Source organism: Acipenser ruthenus, chromosome 41 (genome assembly GCF_902713425.1).
Source record: "Acipenser ruthenus chromosome 41, fAciRut3.2 maternal haplotype, whole genome shotgun sequence".
Lineage (NCBI taxonomy): Eukaryota > Metazoa > Chordata > Actinopteri > Acipenseriformes > Acipenseridae > Acipenser > Acipenser ruthenus.
This window is the reverse complement of record NC_081229.1, coordinates 7,150,200-7,173,201: the sequence shown is the minus strand read 5'-3', so window position 1 is coordinate 7,173,201 and position 23,002 is coordinate 7,150,200. Positions and strand designations below refer to the sequence as shown.

Here is a 23,002-nt window from a genome sequence, read left to right as displayed (position 1 = left end):
CAATTAGGGCAAGGAAATAAAATCTAAGACAGAGTCTGAACGCATGCACCCTGAGATTCTGTGAGAGGATGCAGCCCCTGCACCGTGCACAGTGCAGCTCTGTCTATGGTCTCTCTGAGGCACCGGAGCTCCACCTACCTGGTTCCCCTTAGTTCCGGATGGCCCCTCTTTGCCTGGGTGCCCCTGTGATGAGAAGCAGTCAGTCAGTGATTAGTGGTTAGATGCACTGGGTGCTCTGTGTGGAAACACTGCTATACAGATACCCAACCAAGCCATTCATTAAACACCTAACACTATAATTCTTACAATTTTTAACTTTTTCATCTTTGACGGGATGGCATTGTCGGGATAGTCTCACAATGAACTCTGTATTTCCTAAATATTTTCCACTTCTTAAATTGCTCATCCAGTGTTTTCAGATTATCGTGCTGCTGGCCTCTCCCCCGCAGGTTATCCCATTGCTGGCCTCTCCCTCCCTGCCTGTAATCACTGCAAGCATGCTATCTCACTGCAAGCCTCTTATTTCACTGCAAGCATGCTATCTCACTGCAAGCCTCTTATTTCACTGCAAGCCTCTTATTTCACTGCAAGCATGCTATCTCACTGCAAGCCTCTTATTTCACTGCAAGCATGCTATCTCACTGCAAGCCTCTTATTTCACTGCTAGCATGCTATCTCACTGCAAGTCTCTTATCTGGCTGCAAGCATGCTATCTCACTGCAAGCATGCTATCTCACTGCAAGCCTCTTATTTCTCTGCAAGCATGCTATCTCACTGCAAGCCTCTTATTTCACTGCAAGCATGCTATCTCACTGAAAGCCTCTTATTTCACTGCTAGCATGCTATCTCACTGCAAGCCTCTTATTTCAGTGCAAGCATGCTATCTCACTGCAAGCCTCTTATTTCACTGCAGGCATGCTATCTCACTGCAAGTCTCTTATCTCGCTGCAAGCATGCTATCTCACTGCAAGCATGCTATCTCAGTGCAAGCTTCTTATTTCACTGCAAGCATGCTATCTCACTGCAAGTCTCTTATCTCACTGCAAGCATGCTATCTCACTGCAAGCATGCTATCTCACTGCAAGTCTCTTATCTCACTGCAAGCATGCTATCTCACTGCAAGTCTCTTATCTCACTGCAAGCATGCTATCTCACTGCAAGTCTCCCTCCCTTCCTATAATCTTCCTGCAGTAGCTCCTACTATCTGCTATCAAAACTGCAGGCCTCCCTGTCTGTTATTCAGGCTGTACTCACAGGGGGTCCATCGGCTCCTGACATTCCCGGCAGTCCTGGTTTCCCGACCGGCCCCTGGAACACAGTGACAGAGAGAGGGTGGATTAGAGAGCAGAGCAGACACACAGCGTGTCCCAGAGCAGGATCCGGAGCCCAGTCTAAACTGGATTTAATGTGCTGAGCCTCTCACCTTCTCCCCCGGGGGTCCCGTCGCTCCCTGAGGTCCTGGCATACCCTGAAAGAGAGGACAGCATTAAACACACTCAACAGGAAAGGAACTGTATAATGTAATCTTGTTCATATCTAAAAAATAATATATAATATATACAATTGTAAAAGGTGCTTGTTGTGTGAGTGGTAATGTATATACACAGTAAGACTGTCCCATGTCAAATATGTGTGTGCATGTGAAGGTCCTGTTCACACAACTGTTTTTGTTTTGAGTTTGAGTTTAAAACATTGAGTTTTTAAAATTCTCTGAGATTAAAAGGCCTTTGACACCCCCTGAAACAGCTGAAACAGAATTCACATATCAATATAGCAATAACACTCAATAGAGGAATGACACTCAATAGAGCAATGACACTCGATAGAGAGGAATAACACTCAGTAGAGCGGAATAACACTGAATAGAGAAGAATAACACTCGATAGAGAGGAATAACACTCAATAGAGAGGAATAACACTCAATAGAGAGGAATAACACTCAATAGATCAATAACTCAATAGATCAATAACACTCACTAGAGAGCAAAAACACTCAATAGAGAACAAGAACACTCAATAGAGGGTATGGAACCTGAAACAACCGATCTGATTGGTCAACCAAAGTTCCAGCCATCCATATTTATGATGTATATGGACAGTTGGGACCTTTTCACATGAAAAACCACTACGCTGTCAGAACTGACCAACTGCCTGAAAATATGAATGAGGGAGACAGAGACAGGCAGAGGGACAGACAGAGAGACAGTGTTTGTGTGTGACTGACCTGAGTTCCTGATGTCCCTTGCTGTCCTGGGGGTCCGGGTTCTCCTTGTGGCCCCTGTAGAGACACAGCCCAGAGAAATACTCAGAAAAAGATAGTTCTGATCAAACCTGTCATCTTTACAGGACTGTGTAGTCGGGATCTCACACCTTGCTGCTAGCTGGCTCTGAACAAACTGGTGTTTAAACTGAAATTCTGTCATCTGGAATTAGTATAAAATATAAATTAATACATGTAAATAGTAATATACATAAAAATGATATTACCGTATATAAGAGTAGTCTATACATCTCTCATGGCTGAGCAAAGAGTGACTGAACCTTATATATCTACAGCTATCATGTAAACTCTTTATTTATTTGTAGTTATTTTATAGAAATTCCTATTGTAGTGATTTCCAATACAAATATAGGTGCGACTGATCGACTTACAAGATTTCCTTTTGGTCCATGAGGTCCATCACTTCCACGCACACCCTGCAGTGAGAAACACAGCAGGAAGAGTTAGCGGAGACCTCCACATTGAACTAGCTCACGAACGAGAGGAGGCCATTCAGCAGGAGGAGCTAACAGAGACCTCCACATTGAACTAGCTCACGAACGAGAGGAGGCCATTCAGCAGGAGGAGCTAACAGAGACCTCCACATTGAACTAGCTCACGAACGAGAGGAGGCCATTCAGCAGGAGGAGCTAACAGAGACCTCCACATTGAACTAGCTCACGAACGAGAGGAGGCCATTCAGCAGGAGGAGCTAACAGAGACCTCCACATTGAACTAGCTCACGAACAAGAGGAGGCCATTCAGCAGGAGGAGCTAACAGAGACCTCCACATTGAACTAGCTCACGAACAAGAGGAGGCCATTCAGCAGGAGGAGCTAACAGAGACCTCCACATTGAACTAGCTCACGAACGAGTGGAGGCCAATCAGACCATCAGTGCTCGTCCGGTTCCTAGGAGCTCATTAATCTCAAAACGTTGTCAGGTTGGGTCTTAAAGGATCCCACTGTTTTCAGTAATTGAATGATAACTGCTGAATAATAATCTGATGGAAGAAGAACACAAGCTAGCCGGACTCGTGCATTTCTAGGTTGTTACCTCTATCAGAATGTTATCAGAAGGAAGTGGTTAAGAACTCTGTACTGCTGCATGCTATTTAAAGTGGAAGGTGGAGGTGTGAGGTACTCACAGGGGGTCCAGGAATACCAGGGGGTCCTTTAGGTCCAAGCAGTCCACGGGGTCCCTATAGAACAGGCACAGACAGACAGACACACAGTGACACAGAGAGACAGTGAAGTTAGCACAGTGAGGCTCCTTGACCCTTCATAAGAAAAGTGCAGACAGGCAGACAGGTTGATGAATGACTGGATGAGTGGAGAGACAGACAGTTGTAAATGAGCGAGCAAGTGGGTGAAACTCATAAGAAGTCAAGTAGACACATTTTTCAGCTAGAGCCTTCACCAGAGTGTGGGTGAATGGAGCCAGTGGGTGGCTGGGTGGATGGACTGACATAGAGACCAGAGCTGTGCAATCTGGGCTAGACAGAAATTGGGTAAATGAAAATACATATCAGGAGAATAAAAACAGTTAAATGGATGAATGGATAAATAGATGGATAAACCCATGGCTGGTTGGTTGGGTGGACATACAGATCAATGAATAGAATGCAAGACAGGCCAGTGGTTGGCTTGATGGAGTTCAGAGGATGGATGGATGTAGACACTGATGGATAAGGCTAGATGTGCAGTGGGTGAATGGACAGGCAGCTCAATGAATGAATGATTGGGTGGCTGGCCATTCAGATGCAATGGTCAATTGACATAGGAGTCGCTGGATAAAAAGCTAGACTTGACATGATGCATGGGAATGAAATGGGCGACAATGGACAGAAACAAAAAGGCTGGACTTGGAATGGATGAATGAGTAAACAGACAAATGAAACAGACAGACAGACAGACAGACAGACAGATGGATGAATGGACATTGATGAATCAAAGAATACAAAATAAAAATGAAACCAATGACTAGACAGAGACATAGAAATAGACAGATGGACATAGAGATTGATAAATGGGAAGCTAGACATGAAAAATGAAATAAATGACAAGACAGACTGTTGTGTTGTGAGAACAGAGGAAACGTAATTTAATCCAACAGGTTTTATTCAGCAACACAGCAGCAAGCAGCATGAGCGGTGAAGTCAGTCACACACGTTTTCTCTCTTTCACTTCCTGTGTAGTATACATGCATAGTGACATCTACTGTCCTTTTGCAGTAGAACACCACATACTCCCTTTTTTTAAACAAATTGCATTACTCGTTTATTGTAAACTACGAAGCAAATGAAATTATATCATGCTAGCATTGTAACATTACGTAAATTTGTATATAAGTAAACAAGTAATTATTAAGCAGGTATTATTAACTCACAAATAAACATAACTAAAGACTAGAATTTTTTTTTTCGTTTACATTACATAGTCTTTAGTCCAGCAGGCTGGTGTCTGGCAGCACATCTGTCTGACGCAATCTCAACTGTTGTCTCTCGCACTGGCGATGGTCTGGAGAAATCATCAGTAACAGGATGGTGACCTGGAGCATCTCTGTTTCTCCGGTGGCCAACAGGTGAAGAGTAAGTAGCATTCCAAATTCATCCATCTGACAGTTTCTAGGTGTGCGGTCCTTTTCTCTCAACGATCTTGAGAGGAGCTGGATACTTTGAGTCTCCTTTTCGCAGTATTCCAGGTTTTCTAACTCTCATGAACGATCCACATTCAAAGGTCGGTCCTTGGCTCCTCTGCGTTCGTCTGTGTACTGTTTGTATTTTTGTTGTTTCTGTCAAACAGTATTTGCCATATCCAGCGAAGACTGTGCGACAGACTTCTGCATTTGTGAACCGGCAAAATGTAGCTTTGTATGCATTTCTGTCCCATGCAGTAGTTCAGCAGGCGATCTCTGTGTTGTGGCATGGCGAGTAGCTCTGTAGTTTTGCAGAAACGCTGTTGTGAATGTTTTCCAAGCTTTACCTTCTAAGGTAGCTGTGTGAAGGTTCTCTTTCAGACTTCTGTTAAAGTGTTCAATTTCTCAGTTCTCTTGAGGATAGTACACTGAAGACTTTCTGTGTATGATATTTCTCTCTTTCAGAAAAGTGTCAAATTCGAGTGAAGTGAATTGAGTTCCGTTGTCGGATCATTAGTTTTAAAATATTCACTGCGTAACAAATTAAAACAATCATGTTCTGGGTCCTAAATGGCTGTGGGAATTATTATGCACTTGTAGCAGTAGTGTTGTTTTCATTTTTCCTCACCTGTGCCATTTATAGAGCCTAGCCCCACCTTTTACCAGTCTTTATTAGCTAAACAATTTTGTACCGTTTACTTTTATATTTTTAAATATTCATAAAAATATCTATAAAACACATAAATATAAAAAGGATTAGTTTCAATATTTTCTTTACCCTGTGCTCTCTCTCTGCAAGGGTTGCATTTGTTTTCAGGACGTATTGTTATTATACAATCAATATTCAGTAGTACCGTCCAAATAAACTTGGTGGCCTAAACATGTACACAGAATATAAACATGAGCACGGCTTTCTGCTGACTTAAAAAAAACAACAATAACGTCAGGGTATACATTTAAAATAGTACAAAAGCATTGCACACTTTATAAAGACATTACCACATGAGGGGGCTCCCTCACAACACCATTAGCTAATTGTTCAGTTGGAAATAAAATAACGCACCCTTATTAACTTTGTACTGTGCTCGAGCTGCAGTGTCCCTGCACCTCGGTAACACTGTGATGGCCACTGAGGATACGGTGTTCTCTCCTGTTTAGTCATTTGTTTTATATATATGTATATTATCTCAGCCACAACTCCAGTAAAATATAGTGACGTACTGTATACTTGCAATCACTATATACCACCTGCACCATTTTAATAAAGTATAAAGCAAATTTCCTGCTCTGATTGGTTCATCTGTCCTGTCACTCATCTTGCAAGCAACTAATGCGCGAATGTCATGAATCTTAAGACATGAACCAATCACAATTGGATTCGCTGGTTACTATAGCTACCGCTTCAACTTAGTAGGCGTGTACTAAACGGGAAGTAAACTTAGCTGGTTTATCTGTCTGTCTGTACAAAGTAACCAAAGATCTTCTATATAGAAGAACTTTGAAGTAACTGCTTAACAAAAAAAACCTTGAGAAGACGCCGGTAGTCCCACAGGCTTTGGAACATTACAGTTCAGTAGTCTGGACCCAATTTTTGGCAGTCCCGGGCGCCCCTGCATGCTCTGAGTCAGGTTTCAGTCTGGCCAGTGAAATGACATGTCCCAAGAAAGACCATTCTGTTTGTGTAAAGTGACATTTAGCAAAGTTCAGTTTCAGCCCTGCCTTGTTGATGCGATGTAGCACGGCCTGTAGGTGTTTTTCGTGTTCTTCAGGGGTCTCTCCAAACACAATGATGTCATCCAGATAACACTGTACTCCGGGCTGGTTATTTAGAATGGTTGACATCATCCTTTGAAAACAGCTGGGTGCTGATGCAAGTCTGTATGACACACGTTTAAAATGGAGCCGCCCATCCTGTGTAATAAATGCCGTGAGGTCCCTGCTGTCCTCGTGTAGCATCACTTGGTGGTACTCACTCAGTAAATCCAGTGTAGAAAACATCTTCGCTCCGCGACGTTCTGCAAACACTGCTTCCATGTGTGGAAGTGGATGGCTGTCAATCACCACTGCTTTATTGGGCTCTCTTAAGTCCATGCATAGATGAATACCTCCGGTCTTCTTCATCGTTACCACAATCGGTGAAACCCATTCAGAGGATTCAATGTGTTCAATCATCATTCTATACCAGCTTTTTAAGTTCCTGCGCGACCCATCTCTCACTGAGAATGGTAGGCGTCGCAATTTCTGCTGTATTGGAGTCACATTAGGTCGGGTTTTTATTTTATGTACAAATCCCTTAGCACAGCCCAATCGGCACTTGCAATTGCTGAGGCTGGCATCTGCATGTCAAGAATGCACGGTGTAGTTATGCGACCATCGATCACTTGCATTTTTAATGCTGCTTATAGGCGAGCCGCTATGCCCAATGTAGAAATCAGCAACTACGCAGCATTTCTCAAAAGTCACATTTGCCTGTAGACAACCAATCACAGGTATTTGGTTCCTCATGTAACTCACCAGGTGTAGTTTCAGTTCTGTAAGTGGTACCTTTCTGAAGTATTGCAAGTAGGTAGATTCAGGCAGTATGGAGACTACTGAGTCAGTGTCCAACATTAATTCAATAGCCTGTAGCTGTCCTCCCGATGTAGCAGAAACATTAACAGTGCACATTATTTTATCAGCAATGCATTCGTAATTATTATTTTCTACACTCAAAACAGTAACACCACACAGACAGAAAGACAGATGGACAGATAGTTGGATTAACTGAAATTTAGATTAGCAAATGAAAGGGTGAACAAGGATGAAAATCTAGACGGCCCAATGGCTTATGCAGAGAGACTTCATGAAAGACTTGACAGCCCATGAATGGATGGATGTTGAGTCAATGGAGGTGGGTGGACAGACAGAGAGACAGACGGACAGACAGAGATACTCACAGGTTCACCAGGCAGTCCTCTTGGTCCCACTTCCCCATCGTCTCCCTTAGTGAGAGAAGACAAACCATGAGACAGGCTGCAGAACCAACTGAGAACAATTACCCACATGTATCACAGCATTGGATCACCCGTCCTGTGAAATAGGGGCCATTTAAAGGAGTTCTTTTGCTCTGTGGTATTTTATTACCCATCGATTTCTAGTCAACACGTTTGTCAAAAAATGTCATGAAGTTTCTTTTAGTATCACTAGATGGTCTACCATTGAGGGGTTTTATAGTTATGCAGGGATATTGTTAAGATGCCATGGTGCTCTGAGAAATAAATATTCATCAATGAAGAACTAATCAAGATGGTGGTACCCATAGAAGCCCTAGCACATGGGCTGCATATTTGTAGTTCTTATCATTCAGTGTCCTGGCTGGCTAAACCCCAACGCTGTATACACAACACAAAGCAATACAACTCTGTTGTTAAGTAATTAAACTACAGCCAAGATGGTGGTGCCCATAGAAGCCAAAGCACATGGGCTCCATGTTTGTAGTTGTAGCCTGGAGTGCTAAACACTAATGTACCTTCAACTAACTAACTTTAAAAACCAAGACCCAGTCCACCCCACCCACCCTCTCCCAAATACCCCAGAGATCCCAGTGCTTCTCTCACCCTCTCTCCATCCTCTCCCAGGGGTCCGGGGGGCCCCAAAGCTCCAGGCTCTCCCTGAAAGAACGAAGCACAAGAGAAACAGTGACACAGCAAACAGCAAACACAGGAATACCAGCGCAATGCTGTACAATACAATGCACTGCAGTGCAATACAATGCAATACAATACAATACAATACAATACAATACAATACAATACAATACAATACAATGCACTGCAGTGCAATACAATGCAATGCAATACAATACAATACAATACAATACAATACAATACAATACAATACAATACAATGCAACACAATGTGCCAAGTTTCAACATTTAATGGCAACCTGCAATAACATGTAATACACGCCTGTGTTTCCCCTCTGCAAAGCCACTGATTAAATTAACAAAACAGGTAAATATCCTGTTTCCTTACGTATCTTAGAAACCTGGGACCAGTTTCACAAAGCACTCAGCAAGCTGCTGCTATTCTTAACTACTGTAAGTCTATACGATTAAAGGATACATGTGTTATTTTCTTTAATTCTTTTCTTTATGGAAGCGAATTGGATTTAGCAGAGTGCTCCCTAGAACTGCTTTGTGAAACTAGACCTAGACCCAGTTACATACCATTTTTACTAAAACATGGGTAAATACACCTTCCCTGGGTAACCCACAACTGGATACCCTGACCCAGCAGAGGGGAAATACCCTGTACCCTCAATGGGTGGAAACTCACTCTGTGTCCTTTGTCCCCAGGAAGACCAGGCAGGCCATCGAAACCCCTGTCACCCTGCGGAGGAGAGAGGGAGAGGGAGACTGTGAGAGCGAGAGAGGGATTGAGAGGAAGAGGGAGGGAGAGTTTGAGAGGAGTGAGAGTGAGAGAGTGAGAGGCATAGGTAGTGAGAGAGAGGGAGTGAGAGAGGGAGTGACAGCGTGAGAGGGAGAGGAAGTGAGAGAGAGAAGGAGAGGGAGTGAGAGAGAGGGAGTGAGAGAGAGAGGGAGTGAGGAAAAGGAGAGATGAAGAAAGGGGGAGATTTCCTGGTCTACACACACACACACACACACAAACACACACACACACACACACACACACACACACACACACACACACACACACACTACTATTTAGCATTTAAAAGTTTGCTTTTGTAAAAGTCACAGAATTGTCAGTCAGCCCTCACTGGTGTTTTCCTGTTTCTCCATGCATTCAATTTTACTTCAGCGTTTTCTTTTCAAATTCATAGTTAGTTTGCAGTTTCCTGACCCACACACTGACACACAGTCTCACACACATGCATTGTTATAACAACACTCTCAGACACATATACTCACACACACACACTCACACACTCACTCACCCATTCACACACACACACTCACTCACCCATTCACACACACACTCACTCTCAACGGCTGTTACCTTGGATCCGGATTCACCAGGCATTCCACGAGCTCCGTCTGCTCCCGCACGACCCTGCAATGAAACAAGAGGCGAAAAACACTGTGAAGCACTGAACACAACACACAGCAAAACACACTGTGAAACACTGAACACAACACACAACAAAACACACTGTGAAACACTGAACACAACACACAACAAAACACTGTGAAACACTGAACACAACACACAGCAAAACACACTGTGAAACACTGAACACAACACACAGCAAAACACACTGTGAAACACTGAACACAACACACAGCAAAACACACTGTGAAACACTGAACACAACACACAGCTAAACACACTGTGAAACACTGAACACAACACACAGCAAAACACACTGTGAAACACTGAACACAACACACAGCAAAACACACTGTGAAACACTGAACACAACACACAGAAAAACACACTGTGAAACACTGAACACAACACACAGAAAAACACACTGTGAAACACTGAACACAACACACAGCAAAACACACTGTGAAACACTAAACACAACACACAGCAAAACACACTGTGAAACACTAAACACAACACACACACTCAAACACTGAGAACAAGAGGAAACTACCTGAATATCACAGCTACACACACTCATACACTGAGAACAAGGAAACCACCTGAATATCACAGCTACACACACTAAAACACTGAGAACAAGAGGAAACTACCTGAATATCACAGCTACACACACTCAAACACTGAGAACAAGAGGAAACCACCTGAATATCACAGCTACACACACTCAAACACTGAGAACAAGAGGAAACTACCTGAATATCACAGCTACACACACTCACTGAGAACAAGAGGAAACTACCTGAATATCACAGCTACACACACTCACTGAGAACAAGAGGAAACTACCTGAATATCACAGCTACACACACTCAAACACTGAGAACAAGAGGAAACTACCTGAATATCACAGCTACACACACTCACTGAGAACAAGAGGAAACTACCTGAATATCACAGCTACACACACTCACTGAGAACAAGAGGAAACCACCTGAATATCACAGCTACACACACTCAAACACTGAGAACAAGAGAAAACTACCTGAATATCACAGCTACACACACTCAAACACTGAGAACAAGAGGAAACTACCTGAATATCACAGCTACACACACTCAAACACTGAGAACAAGAGAAAACTACCTGAATATCACAGCTACACACACTCAAACACTGAGAACAAGAGGAAACTACCTGAATATCACAGCTACACACACACTCAAACACTGAGAACAAGAGGAAACTACCTGAATATCACAGCTACACACACTCAAACACTGAGAACAAGAGGAAACTACCTGAATATCACAGCTACACACACTCAAACACTGAGAACAAGAGGAAACTACCTGAATATCACAGCTACACACACTCAAACACTGAGAACAAGAGGAAACTACCTGAATATCACAGCTACACACACACTCACTGAGAACAAGAGGAAACTACCTGAATATCACAGCTACACACACTCAAATACTGAGAACAAGAGGAAACTACCTGAATATCACAGCTACACACACTCAAATACTGAGAACAAGAGGAAACTACCTGAATATCACAGCTACACACACTCAAACACTGAGAACAAGAGGAAACTACCTGAATATCACAGCTACACACACTCAAATACTGAGAACAAGAGGAAACTACCGGAAAATCACAGCTAAACACACTCAAACACTGAGAACAAGAGGAAACTACCTGAATATCACAGCTACACACACTCAAACACTGAGAACAAGAGGAAACTACCTGAATATCACAGCTACACACACTCACTGAGAACAAGAGGAAACTACCTGAATATCACAGCTACACACACTCAAACACTGAGAACAAGAGGAAACTACCTGAATATCACAGCTACACACACTCAAACACTGAGAACAGAGGAAACTACCTGAATATCACAGCTACACACACTCAAACACTGAGAACAAGAGGAAACTACCTGAATATCACAGCTACACACACTCACTGAGAACAAGAGGAAACTACCTGAATATCACAGCTACACACACTCAAACACTGAGAACAAGAGGAAACTACCGGAATATCACAGCTACACACACTCAAACACTGAGAACAAGAGGAAACTACCTGAATATCACAGCTACACACACTCACTGAGAACAAGAGGAAACTACCTGAATATCACAGCTACACACACTCACTGAGAACAAGAGGAAACTACCTGAATATCACAGCTACACACACTCAAACACTGAGAACAAGAGGAAACTACCGGAATATCACAGGTACACACACTCAAACACTGAGAACAAGAGGAAACTACCTGAATATCACAGCTACACACACTCACTGAGAACAAGAGGAAACTACCTGAATATCACAGCTACACACACTCAAACACTGAGAACAAGAGGAAACTACCTGAATATCACAGCTACACACACTCACTGAGAACAAGAGGAAACTACCTGAATATCACAGCTACACACACTCAAACACTGAGAACAAGAGGAAACTACCTGAATATCACAGCTACACACACTCAAACACTGAGAACAAGAGGAAACTACCTGAATATCACAGCTACACACACTCAAACACTGAGAACAAGAGGAAACCACCTGAATATCACAGCTACACACACTCACTGAGAACAAGAGGAAACTACCTGAATATCACAGCTACACACACTCACTGAGAACAAGAGGAAACTACCTGAATATCACAGCTACACACACTCAAACACTGAGAACAAGAGGAAACTACCTGAATATCACAGCTACACACACTCAAACACTGAGAACAAGAGGAAACTACCTGAATATCACAGCTACACACACTCACTGAGAACAAGAGGAAACTACCTGAATATCACAGCTACACACACTCAAATACTGAGAACAAGAGGAAACCACCTGAATATCACAGCTACACACACTCAAACACTGAGAACAAGAGGAAGCTACATGAATATCACAGCTACACACACTCAAACACTGAGAACAAGAGGAAACTACCTGAATATCACATCTACACACACTCAATGAGAACAAGAGGAAACTACCTGAATATCACAGCTACACACACTCAAACACTGAGAACAAGAGGAAACTACCTGAATATCACAGCTACACACACTCAAACACTGAGAACAAGAGGAAACTACCTGAATATCACAGCTACACACACTCAAACACTGAGAACAAGAGGAAACTACCTGAATATCACAGCTACACACACTCAAACACTGAGAACAAGAGGAAACTACCTGAATATCACAGCTACACACACTCACTGAGAACAAGAGGAAACTACCTGAATATCACAGCTACACACACTCAAACACTGAGAACAAGAGGAAACTACCTGAATATCACAGCTACACACACTCAAACACTGAGAACAAGAGGAAACTACCTGAATATCACAGCTACACACACTCAAACACTGAGAACAAGAGGAAACTACCTGAATATCACAGCTACACACACTCAAACACTGGGAACAAGAGGAAACTACCTGAATATCACAGCTACACACACACTCAAACACTGAGAACAAGAGGAAACTACCTGAATATCACAGCTACACACACTCAAACACTGAGAACAAGAGGAAGCTACCTGAATATCACAGCTACACACACTCACTGAGAACAAGAGGAAACTACCTGAATATCACAGCTACACACACTCAAACACTGAGAACAAGAGGAAACTACCTGAATATCACAGCTACACACACTCAAACACTGAGAACAAGAGGAAACTACCTGAATATCACAGCTACACACACTCACTGAGAACAAGAGGAAACTACCTGAATATCACAGCTACACACACTCAAACACTGAGAACAAGAGGAAACTACCTGAATATCACAGCTACACACACTCAAACACTGAGAACAAGAGGAAACTACCTGAATATCACAGCTACACACACTCACTGAGAACAAGAGGAAACCACCTGAATATCACAGCTACACACACTCAAACACTGAGAACAAGAGGAAACTACCTGAATATCACAGCTACACACACTCAAACACTGAGAACAAGAGGAAACTACCTGAATATCACAGCTACACACACTCAAACACTGAGAACAAGAGGAAACTACCTGAATATCACAGCTACACACACTCACTGAGAACAAGAGGAAACTACCTGAATATCACAGCTACACACACTCAAACACTGAGAACAAGAGGAAACTACCTGAATATCACAGCTACACACACTCAAACACTGAGAACAAGAGGAAACTACCTGAATATCACAGCTACACACACTCACTGAGAACAAGAGGAAACCACCTGAATATCACAGCTACACACACTCAAACACTGAGAACAAGAGGAAACTACCTGAATATCACAGCTACACACACTCAAACACTGAGAACAAGAGGAAACTACCTGAATATCACAGCTACACACACTCACTGAGAACAAGAGGAAACTACCTGAATATCACAGCTACACACACTCACTGAGAACAAGAGGAAACTACCTGAATATCACAGCTACACACACTCACTGAGAACAAGAGGAAACTACCTGAATATCACAGCTACACACACTCAAACACTGAGAACAAGAGGAAACTACCTGAATATCACAGCTACACACACTCACTGAGAACAAGAGGAAACTACCTGAATATCACAGCTACACACACTCAAACACTGAGAACAAGAGGAAACTACCTGAATATCACAGCTACACACACTCACTGAGAACAAGAGAAAACTACCTGAATATCACAGCTACACACACTCAAAAACTGAGAACAAGAGGAAACTACCTGAATATCACAGCTACACACACTCACTGAGAACAAGAGGAAACTACCTGAATATCACAGCTACACACACTCACTGAGAACAAGAGGAAACTACCTGAATATCACAGCTACACACACTCACTGAGAACAAGAGGAAACTACCTGAATATCACAGCTACACACACTCAAACACTGAGAACAAGAGGAAACTACCTGAATATCACAGCTACACACACTCAAACACTGAGAACAAGAGGAAACTACCTGAATATCACAGCTACACACACTCAAACACTGAGAACAAGAGGAAACTACCTGAATATCACAGCTACACACACACTCAAACACTGAGAACAAGAGGAAACTACCTGAATATCACAGCTACACACACTCAAACACTGAGAACAAGAGGAAACTACCTGAATATCACAGCTACACACACACTCAAACACTGAGAACAAGAGGAAACTACCTGAATATCACAGCTACACACACTCAAACACTGAGAACAAGAGGAAACTACCTGAATATCACAGCTACACACACACTCAAATACTGAGAACAAGAGGAAACCACCTGAATATCACAGCTACACACACTCAAACACTGAGAACAAGAGGAAACTACCTGAATATCACAGCTACACACACACTCAAACATTGACAACAAGAGGAAACTACCTGAATATTACAGCTACACACTCACTGAGAACAAGAGGAAACTACCTGAATATCACATATACACACACTCACTGAGAACAAGAGGAAACTACCTGAATATCACAGCTACACACACTCAAACACTGAGAACAAGAGGAAACTACCTGAATATCACAGCTACACACACTCAAACACTGAGAACAAGAGGAAACTACCTGAATATCACAGCTACACACACTCACTGAGAACAAGAGGAAACTACCTGAATATCACAGCTACACACACTCAAACACTGAGAACAAGAGGAAACTACCTGAATATCACAGCTACACACACTCAAACACTGAGAACAAGAGGAAACTACCTGAATATCACAGCTACACACACTCACTGAGAACAAGAGGAAACCACCTGAATATCACAGCTACACACACTCAAACACTGAGAACAAGAGGAAACTACCTGAATATCACAGCTACACACACTCAAACACTGAGAACAAGAGGAAACTACCTGAATATCACAGCTACACACACTCACTGAGAACAAGAGGAAACTACCTGAATATCACAGCTACACACACTCACTGAGAACAAGAGGAAACTACCTGAATATCACAGCTACACACACTCACTGAGAACAAGAGGAAACTACCTGAATATCACAGCTACACACACTCAAACACTGAGAACAAGAGGAAACTACCTGAATATCACAGCTACACACACTCACTGAGAACAAGAGGAAACTACCTGAATATCACAGCTACACACACTCAAACACTGAGAACAAGAGGAAACTACCTGAATATCACAGCTACACACACTCACTGAGAACAAGAGAAAACTACCTGAATATCACAGCTACACACACTCAAACACTGAGAACAAGAGGAAACTACCTGAATATCACAGCTACACACACTCACTGAGAACAAGAGGAAACTACCTGAATATCACAGCTACACACACTCACTGAGAACAAGAGGAAACTACCTGAATATCACAGCTACACACACTCAAACACTGAGAACAAGAGGAAACTACCTGAATATCACAGCTACACACACTCAAACACTGAGAACAAGAGGAAACTACCTGAATATCACAGCTACACACACTCAAACCCTGAGAACAAGAGGAAACTACCTGAATATCACAGCTACACACACTCAAACACTGAGAACAAGAGGAAACTACCTGAATATCACAGCTACACACACTCAAACACTGAGAACAAGAGGAAACCACCTGAATATCACAGCTACACACACTCACTGAGAACAAGAGGAAACTACCTGAATATCACAGCTACACACACTCACTGAGAACAAGAGGAAACTACCTGAATATCACAGCTACACACACTCAAACACTGAGAACAAGAGGAAACTACCTGAATATCACAGCTACACACACTCACTGAGAACAAGAGGAAACTACCTGAATATCACAGCTACACACACTCAAACACTGAGAACAAGAGGAAACTACCTGAATATCACAGCTACACACACTCACTGAGAACAAGAGGAAACTACCTGAATATCACAGCTACACACACTCAAACACTGAGAACAAGAGGAAACTACCTGAATATCACAGCTACACACACTCACTGAGAACAAGAGAAAACTACCTGAATATCACAGCTACACACACTCAAACACTGAGAACAAGAGGGAACTACCTGAATATCACAGCTACACACACTCAAACACTGAGAACAAGAGGAAACTACCTGAATATCACAGCTACACACACTCAAACACTGGGAACAAGAGGGAACTACCTGAATATCACAGCTACACACACTCAAACACTGAGAACAAGAGGAAACTACCTGAATATCACAGCTACACACACTCAAACACTGAGAACAAGAGGAAACTACCTGAATATCACAGCTACACACACTCACTGAGAACAAGAGGAAACTACCTGAATATCACAGCTACACACACACTCAAACACTGAGAACAAGAGGAAACTACATGAATATCACAGCTACACACACTCAAACACTGAGAACAAGAGGAAACCACCTGAATATCACAGCTACACACACTCAAACACTGAGAACAAGAGGAAACTACTGGAATATCACAGCTACACACACTCACTGAGAACAAGAGGAAACTACCTGAATATCACAGCTACACACACTCAAACCCTGAGAACAAGAGGAAACTACCTGAATATCACAGCTACACACACTCAAACACTGAGAACAAGAGGAAACTACCTGAATATCACAGCTACACACACACTCAAACACTGAGAACAAGAGGAAACTACCTGAATATCACAGCTACACACACTCAAACACTGAGAACAAGAGGAAACTACCTGAATATCACAGCTACACACTCAAACACTGAGAACAAGAGGAAACTACCTGAATATCACAGCTACACACACTCAAACACTGAGAACAAGAGGAAACTACCTGAATATCACAGCTACACACACTCACTGAGAACACGAGGAAACTACCGGAATATCACAGCTACACACACACTCAAACACTGAGAACAAGAGGAATATACAAGGAAACCCTTAAAGATTAACAGGGTAAATCTGAGCGGTAAATGTGTAGTTTTCCCCAGTTTCCCTTGGTTTGTCGTGATTTTCATTATTCTCTACCATAGTGCTTTGCAATGCTTGCCTGTTCTTCACCATGCTTTCACTCTGCTTTATTACACTTTGCTTTGCATTTCCAGTGGAAAACTTTTATAAAGGCTAGTTTACCATAGTTTGTTTTTTAATATGCTTTACCATACCTCTGAGCTTTATAATGCTTATCTATGCTTATCACAAGAAACCAGGAGAATGACACAACCATCATTAATCAAACACACACTATAACTGGATGAAACACCAAAAGCATCTCAGCTACACACACAGGAGCACATGAACTGACAGGCGTGCCTGTCTGTACTCACCCTGCGGCCGGATTTGCCAGGGGGCCCCGATAATCCCTGTGGCCCTCGGGGGCCCTGAAATCAGAGAGCAGAGGGGTTAGAGCAGAGCCGCACACACACACACACTCTGGGAATATCACATGACCGGGACGCTGGCCTGGGCAGCAGGCAGTGGAGGATTGTAGGATAGTTACCTGAGGTCCAGGATCACCTGAGTCTCCCTTCAGTCCCGGGCTGCCAGGGGTCCCCTAGAAACACACCCCACAAACACAATGAGCAACATTCCTGTGCAATCGTTTAACACTGTCAGGCATGAAACACTGAAAACAGATCTGGAAAAAAGCAGACACATAATAAATCTATTTTCATTGAACATGTTTTAAACGGAGGTCACGTGATGATGTCAGAGTGAGCAGACGAGAGCTGGGGAAGCTCCTGTAACCAACAAACAATTCAATAAATCCGGGCATTTACAGCATCCAACTTTCAAACCCAACATGAAGTGAAGTCTTTAGAAAATGCAGAAAACTCCAACCAGCAATATCCTGCTCCTTCTCCAGCAACAACAGAGGAGGAAAGGGGAAGCATGGTCGACGTCTTGACAGAAAGCAGAGCGGAGACAGACTCAGGAATAGTCAAAGAATTAAAGAACAAGCTTTGCTGCAGGCTACGATACAGGTGGTGGCTGAAGACGTCACTGCCATAAAAACTAGCGTAGAAACTACAAAATAACATGTCTGACCTGTTCAAGAATGGTAACAGTGGAGGACCGCATATCAAGTATTGAAAATACGGTCACAATGACAGAGAAGCTGCAGAAAAGGCTATGGGATAAGTTGCAGGAAGTTGAATCGTATTTCAACATATGAGAGCTACAACATGGTCTCTTGAGCCTATTCCTACAAAACTATTAAAAGATGTTTCTGGTGCTGTTAATACCCACATTTTAAAAATGATAAATGGTTTGCTTTCCTCCAGTATAGTTCCTTCAGGACTTAAGGTAGCTGTGGTAAAGCCTATGATTAAGAAACACAATTTGTACCCTAGAATCCTCAATAACTATAGGCCAATTTCCAACCTACTATTCTTAAATAAGGTTCTAGAGAGAGTTGTTGTAATTCAATTACAGAAATTTCTAATGGTATATTCGAGAAGTTTCAGTCTGGTTACATGCTGCACATAGCACTGAGACGGCCCTTGTCAGAGTTGTGAATGATCTGCTGATAAGTTCTAACTCGGGCTTTCTATCAATTTTAATTCTTAGATCTAAGTGCTGCCTTTGATACTGTAGACCACTCCATCCTACTGAATTGTCTTGAAAGCATCCGGCCTTGTCCTATCCTGGTTCAAATCTTATCTTTCTGATAGGTTTCAGCTCGTCTCTGTTGGGGTGGTAAAATCGGCATTATCGTATGTTGTCTGTGGTGTTCCACAGGGCTCCATTCCAGGTCCCTTGTTGTTTTCATTATATATGCTGCCGTTAAATGACATTATCCACAGACACAGAGTGAACTTCCATTGCTATGCTGATGATACCAGCTAGATTTGTCCCTAAAGCCAGGACTTTCTTCTGCCTGGGTGTGATTAGCTACTTGCCTTACAGACATCAAGCATTGGATGTCACAGAATTTTCTAATGTTGAATTCAGATACAACAGAGGTTATGCTAGTGGGATCACAGAACAAACTAAAAGGGAATGTGGGATTATTATTTGTTTTGTTATTTGTTTATTTAGCAGAAGCCTTTATCCAAGGCGACTTACAGAGACTAGGGTGTGTGAACTATGCATCAGCTGCAGAGTCACTTACAACTACGTCTCACCCGAAAGACGGAGCACAAGGAGGTTAAGTGACTTGCTCAGGGTCACACAATGAGGCAGTGGCTGAGGTGGGATTTAAACTGGGGACCTTGTGGTTACAAGCCCTTTCTCTAACCACTGGACCACACAGCCTTCCATGTATTACATGAGCTCGAACCTTGCAGTCTCTCATCAAAACTAGAAATTAAGAGTTTGGGGGCCATCTTTGATCCTGACTCATATTCGGGAAGTTACTAAAGTATCTTTTTACCATTTGAGAAATATAGCCAAACTCAGATCAATTATTTCCGTATCTGATGCCGAGAGACTAATGCATGCCTTTGTTTCATCTAGAATTGATTATTGTAATGCACTTTTTTCTGGTGTCCCAAAATATGTGGTATCCCGCTTGCAGCTTGTTCAGAATACCGCTGCTAGAATTCTGATTAAAACCAGGAAAAGCTAACATATTACCCCTGTTTTGGCCTCTTTACACTGGCTCCCCGTGTAGCATAGAATTGATCTTAAGATTTTACTGATCTTACAAGGCCTTGAATGGATTAGCACCTCGTTATTTGCAGGAGTTACTGACCCCATATCTTCCAAACCGTGCTCTGAGATCACAGGATGCAGGGCTGCTGGTTATTCCTAGAGTCAACAAAAGCAACACGGGAGGCAGGGCTTTTTCTTGTAGAGATCCTACATTATGGAATGCTCTGCCTTCGTTTGTCAGGGAAGCTGGGACCATGCGTGGCATGCTATACAAATGTATTGTGGTTTGTTCTTTTTTTCTGCTATGTACTGTACAGTGCTTGCGATAGTTTTGTATAAAAAGCATGATATAAATGCAATAAAAATGTAATAAAATAAAATAAAGTGTCAAGATTATCGGTGTACCTGAGAGAGCAGAGGAGGGAAATAAGAACACATCGTTCTTCATAGTGAAAGTGTTAAAAGACTTTTTCGACATGCAGGGGGAGCCTGATATGGAAACAGAGAGAGCACATCACTCACTGACATCGAGACCACAAGCACGACAAAGACCACGGCCTTGCAAGATTTCTGAGATTTCCAGGCAAAGCAAAAATGGTAACACTTTATATTAAGGTGCTGCTTATTAATGTTTTATAAATGTATAATATATATATAATAACTGTGTTATAGAGTGTTAATAAAGCATTATAGATGGTTTATAATCATGCAATAGCCATAGACGGAATTACGATTAAACGATTAAAACAAGGGCCAAAGAAACAGTAACAAGTAGTATGCTGGTTGTGAAACCAGCACACATAGCAATTGTTTACTTCTCTTCACAAACTCACGTCTCTCCTCTGACACTCTCCTCACACACAAAGGCTCTCTCCTGACTTTTATAGTTTGTGGCTGGAGCCCAATTAATCAATAATTAACAATTATTCAATTAAGGCTCCAGCCACATTCTCACAGTTTTTAATTAAAACAAACAATAAAACATGCTGTCATAAATACAAGCATCTACTATATATTTATAAAACATTAATAAGCAGCACCTAATATAAAGTGTTACTCAAAAAATAATGTGGATGTCCAGGGAGAAGGGGAGCTTGTAGAAAAAAGGAGAAAGTCTGATGAAGCACGGAGGCTTTGCAGAGAAAGGAACTTTAAATATGCTACTCTGTACAAGCAATATTAAAAATCACAACAGAAAAAGAGATGATTCACAGATGCAGAGGAAGCCAAAGAATATGTAAAGAACGGGGCAACACAGGGACAGGCTGGAGATGGCACTGCAACTGCATGTGAGAGAAAAGAATAACAAAGAGAAATACCACAAATAAGATAACACTAAGACTGTTAAAAAAGAAGTCAAATGGACTGTTTGCCAACAAGCTTGTGAAGGTTTTCTCCCAGGTAGGTATCCCCAGGGAAATGCTGACCGACCAAACGTACCAACTTTATGTCACGGCTGGTCAGCGAAACATGTAAGCTTTTGGGAATTAAGACCACCAGGGCGTCACTTTACCCTCCCAGACCAAAAACCTAAAACGTATGTTGCGTCGATTTATTGAAAGTGACATGCGCAACTGGGACCAGCAGATTCTTCCCTTCTCTTTGCTATCAGAGTCTCCCCAGGCTTCCACAGGATTTTCACAGGTGTGCTCGATCTGCTCAGAGAGATGTGGGAGGAACAGCAGGACAGTTAGACTAACACGGTCCAGTATGTGTTAGACCTGCGCTAACGTCTTGAAAATGTGTTGACACCCATTTGTTAATATCAGTGAGACAGGTATGGTATTTGCAGGTGTGGAATCACCTGGTTTCAGAGATAGATACAGGATACAACCCGGCAGACCCAGGATACAACCCAGCGGAAAACTGGAATAGGAAAGAGGCGTGTACAGAAGAAATGCAATCCGGGTGCCTGCTCTCGCTGCAGCAGCAGGGGGCAGTGGAGAACCAGAAAAGGCAGCGGAGGTGGATGAAGGAGACAGCCGCTCTATTGGCTTTATTTACGGCCGTGGTTTAAATTAGCTAAAGGGGATCTGGACAAGCCCACAAGAGAAAGTGAGGAATAGGAGAGCGTCCTTTAATCTTGCACCTCGCAGACTAGCGGAGGTAGTGAGACCCTGCGTTTCGCACCACTTTTCTTTGTAGTTTTGTTTAGTGTTTTGTTTTTATTTTTTCTTTCGTCGTTTGATTTTTGAATATTTGGTTTCCACTATTTGAGCACTTTATGTGCATAAGGGATTGTGTCAAAAGAAACCCCAACTGAAAACCAAAATATCATAAACCCTGAAAATAAAACAGTGTGCCTGTGTGGAGTTTCAAAGAACAGCTCTGACTCCGTGTGTATCAGTCACTCACCCACACACCCCCTTTCACAACTGGCCTTACAGCCTTTAGCATAATCCATAAGATCTTGCA

General features: G+C 42.4%; 1 protein-coding gene across 11 annotated transcripts in view; it reads right to left on the bottom strand.

The window, feature by feature from the left end:
* Positions 1-23,002, bottom strand: part of LOC117971446 (collagen alpha-1(XI) chain-like) — a 157,943-nt gene that overhangs the window by 84,467 nt on the left and 50,474 nt on the right. For all 11 annotated transcript variants that reach the window (XM_059010456.1, XM_059010457.1, XM_059010460.1 and 8 more), the window contains 12 exons: positions 18,492-18,545; positions 18,319-18,372; positions 9,899-9,952; positions 9,215-9,268; positions 8,494-8,547; positions 7,834-7,878; positions 3,408-3,461; positions 2,653-2,697; positions 2,225-2,278; positions 1,424-1,468; positions 1,255-1,308; positions 139-183 (listed from right to left, as the gene is read on the bottom strand). In XM_059010456.1, the coding sequence (XP_058866439.1) occupies positions 139-183; positions 1,255-1,308; positions 1,424-1,468; positions 2,225-2,278; positions 2,653-2,697; positions 3,408-3,461; positions 7,834-7,878; positions 8,494-8,547; positions 9,215-9,268; positions 9,899-9,952; positions 18,319-18,372; positions 18,492-18,545 (612 nt within the window). The remainder of the gene's footprint in view (positions 1-138; positions 184-1,254; positions 1,309-1,423; positions 1,469-2,224; positions 2,279-2,652; positions 2,698-3,407; positions 3,462-7,833; positions 7,879-8,493; positions 8,548-9,214; positions 9,269-9,898; positions 9,953-18,318; positions 18,373-18,491; positions 18,546-23,002) is intronic.